At 38.9% G+C, this 9,646-nt stretch overlaps 1 protein-coding gene across 1 annotated transcript in view; it reads left to right on the top strand.

Moving 5' to 3' along the window:
- MGAT5 (mannosyl (alpha-1,6-)-glycoprotein beta-1,6-N-acetyl-glucosaminyltransferase) overlaps positions 1-9,646 on the top strand; it is a 74,938-nt gene that overhangs the window by 2,844 nt on the left and 62,448 nt on the right. Inside the window, exon 2 of the mRNA XM_010139657.1 lies at positions 1,379-1,546. Within this exon, the coding sequence (XP_010137959.1) occupies positions 1,379-1,546 (168 nt within the window). The remainder of the gene's footprint in view (positions 1-1,378; positions 1,547-9,646) is intronic.

The raw sequence follows: 9,646 nt of genomic DNA, 5'->3' as shown, positions 1-9,646 counted from the left end.
TTCTGCACACTATACTGCTTAGTGATTTCTGGACCCCTTTTAAAATAGCCCAGATCATTAGTGCTTCAGATTCTATCTTCTGATCTCTAAAGGACAAAGGAAAACACACAGTTATGAAGAAAAATACCTATTTTATTCCTCCATGGAATGAATATAACTCTCCTTTTATTTGGGAAAAAAAAGAATCATAAGCTTTCTAAAAGTAATAGCTTTTTCTTATTTACTCTCTCATTTGCACAAGAATCAGGCTAGTCGTGGGGAAGAAAAAGGGAGCACAAAATAAATGTGGCAATAATACAACTGATGTAGCAGCAGAGGAATCTCTTCAGATATGTGGAGAAATTTTCTGTTAGAAAAGAAAGTTACTCAATTCTAAAGTTTTGGAAAGTAGAAAATGCATTATACATATGCACATGTAATTATTTTATGTAATTAAATGGGAAAATAATGTATATTCATCATCCTAAATTCTTTGATCTGGAGGCGAGAGTAAATGAACAAAGAACAATACTTTCTTTCTTCTTCTTTGGCTTGTTGCCACTCTAATAATACAGTTTAGTCTGATAGTGGTCTGTTTTTCCCCTCTTGCCCACAATTCTTTTAGCTTGCCCAACTCTGTGTTATTTCAAGAAATCTGAATAAATTATAAGGGAAAGAAAAAATACCGGAGAACTCTTTCTGGGTTGTCATTTGGTGTCCTTTTACTCTTTGTTGCTTTCCACGTGAAGGAAGTGCTGTGTCAGACCAAAGAGGTAGGTAGAGGCAATCACCAACAGACTGAAGGAAACAGGTGATTTATGGTGGCTTGTGTATACAACAGAAAGAAAGGTTGAACTCAACATTTTTTTGCTGGTGCAGAACCTGATCGTTGTGGAAGAGATGCAGTAGAAGACTTTTGGACTGGCTCAAAGCTGTCCTGTCTGGGAAGGGGATTTTTGTTTCCAGGTGATTGAGCATCTAACAGAATGTTCCTCTGATAGTGCTTTAATACTAATTTAGGTTTAAATTCCTTATTGTTTAGGCAGCTACTTATTACTTGAGCTATTACAAAGCATGCTTTTTTTGTTGTTGTTGTTTCCATGTGGCCCCCAGAAAGGGACACTCTTCACTTTAAATAGAGTATATGTGTGTGTGTGTGTGTATGAGTTGCAGTGTGGTTTATAAAATACACAGGAAGACAAATTCCACATTCAGAGAAACTTGTAACTGTGGCTGAAAAAAGTAGGGAACATTAGTGCATAGAACTGCTAACGACCAGATTTGCACTGAGAAAGTGTCTATATATATCTCAGACTCATTTTTGTATCTATTTTTTGGATTCTGTCTGACAGTGTGCATTGCATTATTAAGCAATTTAACTTTTCATTTTCATTTGTAGATTTGAAGAAGACACTTGCTGTCTTGTTGGATAATATCTTGCAGCGCATTGGGAAGCTGGAGTCCAAGGTGGATAATCTTGTGCTTAATGGAACAGGAGCAAACTCTACCAACAATACTACCACTCCTGCTTCTGGCTTAGGAGCGGTTGAAAAGCTTAATGTAGCAGGTGGGTATGGCAGTTCTTTAAAATATCTATGGGCTCAGATTAAAATCTCTATTTTTCTCTCCTGGACATAACATGATTTTTTCAGACAAAACTCAAAATCTAGCCTGTAACAATGACAAAATTTTAAGTCCAGAGGTCTTTTCCAAGCTCAGAAGAAGACTTTCTTCTATGGTAACTTGAACACATTGAAGGAAATAAAATTCTCTGCCAAAGGAATATAGTCCACCTTGTTCAGAGTGGATGTTTCATACTTTAAACGGTTGTACTTTAGAATGATGAAACTGCACAGACATTTTCTCTCTAGGCCTAATTACTTGGATTGGTATGAATCTGCTCTGCATTTGTACCGTATGCACTTTATTGGTTATTAACAGAAAAAAAAAAAAACCCTGCGTTTATTATTAACCGGTTTGTTACTGGTTATGATTTTAAAATGTCCTTCTTTGCCCTGCTTAATAACTTTTATGATTTGGCACACAGAGATGACTTACCTGATACCTTCAACTTAAATAAGTATGTGTTTTAAAACGTCGTTTCAAGTCATTAATTTTGCCTTCAGTGAATGGACTGTTCATTACCATTATTTCTCAAAGCACGTGTCATCCTGTGGTAGTAGAATGCCTTGCTGACCTCTTCACCTGCACATCTGGGTTCCTTCAGTGTTCCCAGCTGTGAATGTGTTGGTACACTGGATAAACCTAGTTTATACTCCCTTGTCTATTGCCCTGCAGTTTGCTCTGCCACCAAGTCTAAACACGTACTGGCTGTTCTGACCTGCAGGAAGGTCTGAGTCTCTCCTCCTAATGGTCTTTGCAGCCCCCAAAAGGGAGCAGAGCAGAAGAGTTACGGCCACTTGGTGAGCAGGTTGATAGCTGTGCTCCCGAGTTTTGCCTGAACTTGGGTTTCCTGTAAACATGAATGCTCGCTACCTATGATAGTGTACTGGCGCTGAAAGCAAGTCTGGGAGAGCGGATGTACAAGCGATGGCGTGAGGACAGTTTACCAGCAAACTTGCTGTGTCAGCTGCTCTGTCCTAGCTGTGTTTGTCTGTAGCAGGATGTTAAAGGCATATTATCTCTTGGTTAAACAGACCTCTGTGCCTCTCTTGCTACATAGTAAAATATGCCTATAGACATTTACAACAGCTCTTTGCATGTGTGGTTTACTACTGCTTGCCTGTGGTGACTAACCCCACCCCGCTCCCACCGGGTCTCTTGTCTTGGTTAGACTGAAGGTGGATAGAAACTAGTAACTGAAGGGGTGTAGCACCTGGGGACTGCTAATAGTTGAGCCATGTTGATACCACAAGGAATGCAACTCAGGATCTTTGTTGGAGTATCTTCCGCTTTGGTGGAAAGTGAGCTAGTACAGTATTGTTACAGTTTTTGGGTTATATATAAAATGAAAAACATCCCTGTATATTTTCTTTTTGTAGCTGGACAAAAGAGAGGATTGATGCTGTGCTCTCAGTAGATTTGCAGGTAGTTGGAAGAAGCACATTCATGTTGCTACTTGTACGTTGACAGGCAAAGGTTCTTTGTTCTTGTCTGACTAGAACATCTCTCGTCAGCTCTCAGGATGAATTTAGTTTTGTTATTCTTGTTGGAGTTTGCTAGATTCACAATGTTAGTACTCACAGGCAGCTTTTAAGGAGCTTAGTAGTTTGCAGTATGTGGTGTTTACATAGTTTTTTGCTGCCTGAGGCTTTCTCTGTGGCAAAGAAAACCATTTGTCGTCTTATAGTTTCAGTTTTCTACCTTTGACTCTTGGTAGACTAAGTTTAAAATGTCTGAAGCAACTATATCAAACAGCACAACAGAAAAACCTTTAGGAAACCCTTTCTCAAGGTTTGATTAATGTATCATTCTGGTGCCTGTTTGGATACTGTTGCTGTTCAGGTGTCTCCAGGCTTGATGGTACCAATGGGTAGAACAGAGCTTGAAGCTAATCCTTCTGTTAAAGTGCTTGCTATTCATGCATTTGGAGCAGTCAGTGGAAATTCATCTGATCAGAGGCAGCCAGATGCAAATGAAAAACTTGTTTCTACTTCTGTCTTCATAGCAGCTTCCTGACAGTAGCAAACTCTGGAAGCCATACAATTCCAGTAAAATCATAATATACATATCTCCTCTGTTAGAAAGGAAATGTTCAGCAAATAAGCCAGGTGAGTAAACATTGTTATTACAATACCAGCTACAGTGTTGGTTTTGTCTGTACTATCTCAACAGCATCCTTTTTTTATTGTGCTAGAGCAATTGAGATAATCTGAAAATTGTTGTGGAGAAGGCATTTTGTTACCAACAGTTTGTCATTGTACTGGAGCTGAAACGTGTGTCTACACGTACACATGATACTTCCATTGTTTTCTTTATAATAGTTTATTCAGCTGTTATGCTATGAAGTGATGACAGAAAGGAAACATGTTAGGATTACCCTTTCTCTCTTTATCAGCTGTAATATTTTAATACTGACTTTAGACAAATGTATATTAGCTATTAGTAATTTAACTGTCTGTCGGGACAACCACAGTATTGACGGAGCATCCTAACTATATTGTGTGTAATGTTTTTAGTAATTTTTTTTCAAGACTTCCTGAGTTTATTTTTTTGCAAATCTTTTTTGCCTCAGAGTCACTGCTTAAAACTCGGAAGCAAATTAAGCGTTTTATAGCCTCATTCATCAGTGCAACAGTGCAGTGTCATTAGCAGACTTTCCTAGAAGAATCCTGCCTCCAGTGGAGCCACTTCACGCATTTATTATATTTTCATTGAGCCGTCACAGTACGATTAAACCTGATTCTAGAATCTGTATAACCATGTCCCTTTATCTATGGAAAGCGTTTCTGAAATAAATGAAGTTTCATGCATGCTTTAGCATCTGTTGACACTGCTGTAAATCTCGGTAGTAAATAGTGGAGTCACTAATCACTCTGAAATTTGCATTTTGTCCTCGCTGACCTTGTGTAAAGTTTACTATGTTATGAAAGATGAAAGTGATAAAATAAGACATAATAGAATGACAGAAAGTTGTTTACACTATAAATAATTTCTTCATTGATGATTTTGACTGGACACACACTCAAGAGCAAAACATAATATTTTTCTTAATTTAGAACTGACTACCATGGCAGGCTAGACTTGTCAATCTGAATGTACTGTGAGCTTTTCTTCATTATGTGTTTTAGGTATTAGTAACACTTTTGTGGAAAAAAAGGTAGTACTCTTTTTAACTGCAAACTAGGAAGAACAGAGATGGTGATGATTAGTCAGTGTTTCTGCTCCCAAAGCTTCTTTGTAAGTAGAATTTTCTTGTATAAGGTGCCTTGCTGTGTTCAGAAATAGTGATAATGCAAGAATCCTGGTTTAGTTCCACGGTCAGGTTACTGAAATTGGTCCAGGTTATGGTTTTATCTGACACATGGTCACATGTAGCCTGAACAAGCAATTTATGTGATAGGTATTATTTGGTACAGAGAGCCTGTGACTTTTTCTTCCAACAGAGTAGTCTCTTCATTACCACACTGAAACCTGAGATATGATTCTCGTTGAAGATTACCTAGCATAAGTAACACATATTCTTTGACCAGGATTTATAATGGTATTTTGTGCAGATATCTTAAGGATATGTGTTTAAAGGTTATGAGCTGTTTGGAAATAAGGTTATTCAGCACTTTACAAAAGGACTCTTCATCATTTATACCCCTTATTTGGTGAGACATGGAGAAAAGTGGCTCTATTTTTCTTTCTCTCTCTCCTTTTTTTTTTGTTTTTTGTTTTAATTGTTCCACCTCTGGCTGTCAGATGTGATGTAGAACTGAGGTGGCAGTGAAATCCACGATGGAAAATACCACTCTGTGGTGGGCTGTAGAGTTTTTGGCAGATAAACGGATCTGAAGAAAATCCATCTGGATTATGCTCGTTCCTAGTAAGAGGGTGATAACAGTAGGAGGAAATGTTGAGGATTTAGGAATGGCTGTAATTCAGCTGTCTCTGAAGTAAGTGAACCGAAACTTTTATTTGATTCATTTCTGAGTTCCCATTTAGAGACCAGAAATCGCTTTCTTCCTTTTCAGACTCTCGGACAACTAGCATGGTCAGCCTGTATGTAGACTGTACTGTGTATTCATAGCCTTAGTGTTTAGGTTTCGTGTTTGTAACGTTGTGCTATACCTGTTTCTTCCTCTGAAGTTAGTTTTGCAGAATCTTCCATTGAGGGAAGTCCCAGAGGAAAAGCAGCTTCTCTTCTCTTTTGGCTCATGTGAAGGGGTAGTAGAGCATGAGCTCTTAGTATCGCAAGTACCTTTAATCCTGATCCCAAAGGAGCTGGGGAAGGACCTCTACTAGAGGGTGAGGGTGCACAGGTTATGTTTAAAAGCAAAGCTGTGGAGCACATCTAGGTAGCTTGAGTGGGGGTTAGGTGTTACTTCTTTCCTGTTTAGAACCATGTGTAAAATCATAAGCATACTTTCCTTTTTCTTTTTCCCTCCTCAAAACCATCGAACAACCTGGTTGTTTTGGTACTGCCAACTTTCAACTGCTTTTTCAGAACCTCCGTTTCATTTATGAAAGAGCGAATTGTTAATAAAGGTGCTTATGAGGCTTCAGCTGATTGGTCTCAGAAGCAATAAACTCCCTTTTCCATCTCTCTCTTTCTCTACTTGGCCTTTATTTATCTAAGCTGTAGCTGAAAAGCTTTTAAGATATTTGGTAGCCATCCTCTCTGCATTTGTGGGAAGTAATGTATTCCCATGCACACAAGAAAGTATTAATCTAAGCCTTGGGTTCCGAGCAGATAAGAGCTTTCATCAGCCTTCAGAGCAGGAAGCTTTGAGCCACTGCCACAAATAACACCCTAGGTAAATTTAAAGTTGCTGGTTTGGAGATCATTAAACAGAAATGGGAAAATACGTAACCATGGCACTTTCAAGTAGAGCTTGTCTAAATGGCTGCTTCTGTTATAGCTGAATCCTTGGTTCCACATGACAGGCACAAGATCAGTCTGATTTAGGCAACTTGGCTTTTACCAGTTGTGCTTTTCCAAGGCAGCTGTGAAAGAAATCCTTGATTTTTGTGGGATGGTGTTGCACTGAGCATATTTCATCAGATAGGGCAGTCTGCTTGTACAAACATGATCAAAGAATCAGTCCTCTCTTCCCTTCATGTGATTTTTTTGGGGGGATTTTGTGTTGTGGTTTGGGTTTGGTTTGGGGTGGTTTGGGTTTTTCTTTTCTAAATTGTGCACTGTTGCCATGTTCTTCTGGCAACTATGGGAAAAACTTGATTTAAGCAAAGTAAAACTGTTTCAATTCCTCAGGCTTTAAAACACTACTACATAATAGTGGTATTAATTGTGAAAATGCATGTTGCAAAACAATTTTTTAAAAATATATATGTTGGTTTAAGGCAAAGGCTAGGGTGTGCTGAGACAATTGTTATCACTCTCATGTGCTTGTTCAGTGAAAAGCTAAATTTTTGTTAAGTGTAACCATCTAACACCTCAGATAGTATAATTGTGCTGGAAACTGTGCCAGACTGGTTGTTTACAAAATGTTCTTTTGCCTTGAAAAGTGTCACTTCACAAGATTTTAATTGTGTGTCTTTGATCCCGTAAAAATGAGCAATGAAGGTTCATGTCAAATCCTCCTCTGCACCTCCCCTTGAACATAGCTGGTACTTGGAGAACTCTTTCTCAGACTAAGAACAGTGAAGTATCGGGTTGCTGTACGTGGCACTGCCCGGGAAGGGAGAATGTTTTTGGTGCATCTGTTTAAAGTTCCCGTAGCTTTTATGCCTTATGCATTAACTTGTTCTGCTGTATTGGCTGCTGAGTTCTCTTTTAACAACTTTAACGTTAACATCTTTAAAGTCACTCATTAGGATGCAGACTTCAGTATTTACTTGTCATTTAAGACATGATGGCTTGGATGCTTGTCAGATATCTGGCATCCTTCGTGAATATGTAGCAAGGCAGACTGACAAGTCAGCTTTGGCAACACTGCAAGCAGACTCTTTTTTGACGTTTCTATGGTGAGTAGGACCTTTGTCGTGGTATTTCCATGTTCTTCTTCCAAAAGACTTGGGACTGACACACTGAAGCTTTTGGGTGGGGAGGAAGACTCAGGTAACTTCATGAGCAGCTGATTTGTTTCAGGGCTCTCTTTCCAATGAACTTTGCCACACATATAAGGGCCTCGTTAGTTTTAGCAGTCTGAGCCGTAGTTCGCCCTGTATTTCTGCACTTGCAGAGACAAACTAGATTTAAAAAAGCTAAGGTACTGCGTATTATTCTGAATTTCCAAAGCTGTCTTTAATACTGCTACAGCAAGCTTTTCTTCAGTTAACACAATCCATACAGTGTTCTGTATGCCTTAACCAAACCCGTTGTCCCCACAGAACATCACCGGATGTAATAGGATGTGGGTGCACTAGTTCTGACAGCTAAGATTATGGCTTTCTCAGGGTGATGCTTTGCTTTGATTCATGTTTATTGTGCTGTATTCATTGTATTCTTTTTCCACACTGTACATAATATCAAGCAGTTTTTCCCATTTTGCTGTCCATTTGCCTCTCACAAAGGCAGTGGGGTGGAGCTGGGGAGAACTGTGTGTTTTCCAGCCTCGCTGTTGCAGCACTGTGCAGACCACACATGAGTATTTTCCACTGCAGAGCTAAGCTGTATTAGTAATGCTGAAGGGGGGTGTTAGTGGTCCCCTGGGCTGCATTTTGATTAACCACTTGACTACTACTTGAATTCTCTGAACACTGCATTGATTTCAGCAGCGTTAATAGAACACAGCAGCACAGCTGGTGTGAGGATGGACTAGCAGTGGAAAAGTTATCTTTTTTTAAATCATACCAATGGTTTGCTTCTGAAGTTTCCAAGATCTTATTAGAAAGCATTTTGTGCTCTGCATTTAAAAATCTTGAAACCTTTAGCTCATTTTATTGAATATGTTAATAGTACTTTCAGCTCACACTGCAAATTCTCTCTTTAAGGAAATCTTACTGGCTGGAGATAGAAAATACAAATTCAGTTGAGAATGTGTTAATTGGTGGGAGAAGGGGAAGGAGACCTTACACAAACTAAACCAGCCTTAACTGCAATGTTGGGTCTAACCATTGATACCAGATTTCAGAAATAGAAACAAGAGAAGGGTTCCATGAATTGAAGTATGAATAGTACTTCTGTTTAATGATCAAAACCAGAAGGAGAACAGAGATAAAATTGGTGAATAGGCTTGATCAGATAGGATTACTCTGTCCTTTTAATACTAAGGAGGTTCCTGATTATAGGAGCTCTGCTGATGGGAACACATTGAGTTGAGCTGTTATCTGTGCTATATGTCATCAAAAGATATGCCAATATGCTTTTTGCACTAGTCTAAAAACCTGGGGTTTAGCCTTGAGGTTCCACAGTATCTAAACTTTTGTGGCCTGTTGTATTATTGCCATTCTCTGAAGAATGAAGAGTTGATCCTTAGCAGGCTAGATAGGCTGCTTGTGTCACAGTTTGCACTTTCAGCAGTATTCGGCCTTTTCCATTTGCTTTAACCAATATTGCTTTTTTAAAACTTTCATGACAAATAGAATACCCCTCAAAAAACAGTCACTGCTGAGTTACTAATTATAACTGTTATTCAGCTAACTGTCTTAGTGGATTATTTTTAGACTTCCCAAGTGTCTGATGGAGAAAAACTGAACCAAGTTTTTTAGCCTGTAACAATGCACATTATTTGAAGGATATGCAGTGTAGGAAGGGGACAAAACATGTATGTAGCACTCACTATTGTTCATTTTTACTGTTTTGTTGAAGAGTAACTAGTAAGCAAACAAAAATCAGTTCTCTGTCATGGACTGTGCTTTTAACCACAAAATTCTCTCTTGGGTGTTGTTGACCTTCACTAGAACAAGAAAAACCTGTGGACATGGAGTTTAATTGCTAGAGACAGTGAGAACCTGTACCTGTGAACTGGTGTTTAAAGAGAGCGCTGTCAAAGGCGTGGGGATTTAGCTGGTGTGGTTGCTCACATAGAGTGACGAGGGAGAAGTATCTTTTCCAGTGCAAGGTTAGGTGGCTTAGCTTCAATCTGCCAAGTCATTC

The sequence above is a fragment of the Buceros rhinoceros genome, unplaced genomic scaffold (assembly GCF_000710305.1).
Source record: "Buceros rhinoceros silvestris isolate BGI_N320 unplaced genomic scaffold, ASM71030v1 scaffold817, whole genome shotgun sequence".
Lineage (NCBI taxonomy): Eukaryota > Metazoa > Chordata > Aves > Bucerotiformes > Bucerotidae > Buceros > Buceros rhinoceros.
This window is presented reverse-complemented; position numbering and strand designations above follow the sequence as displayed.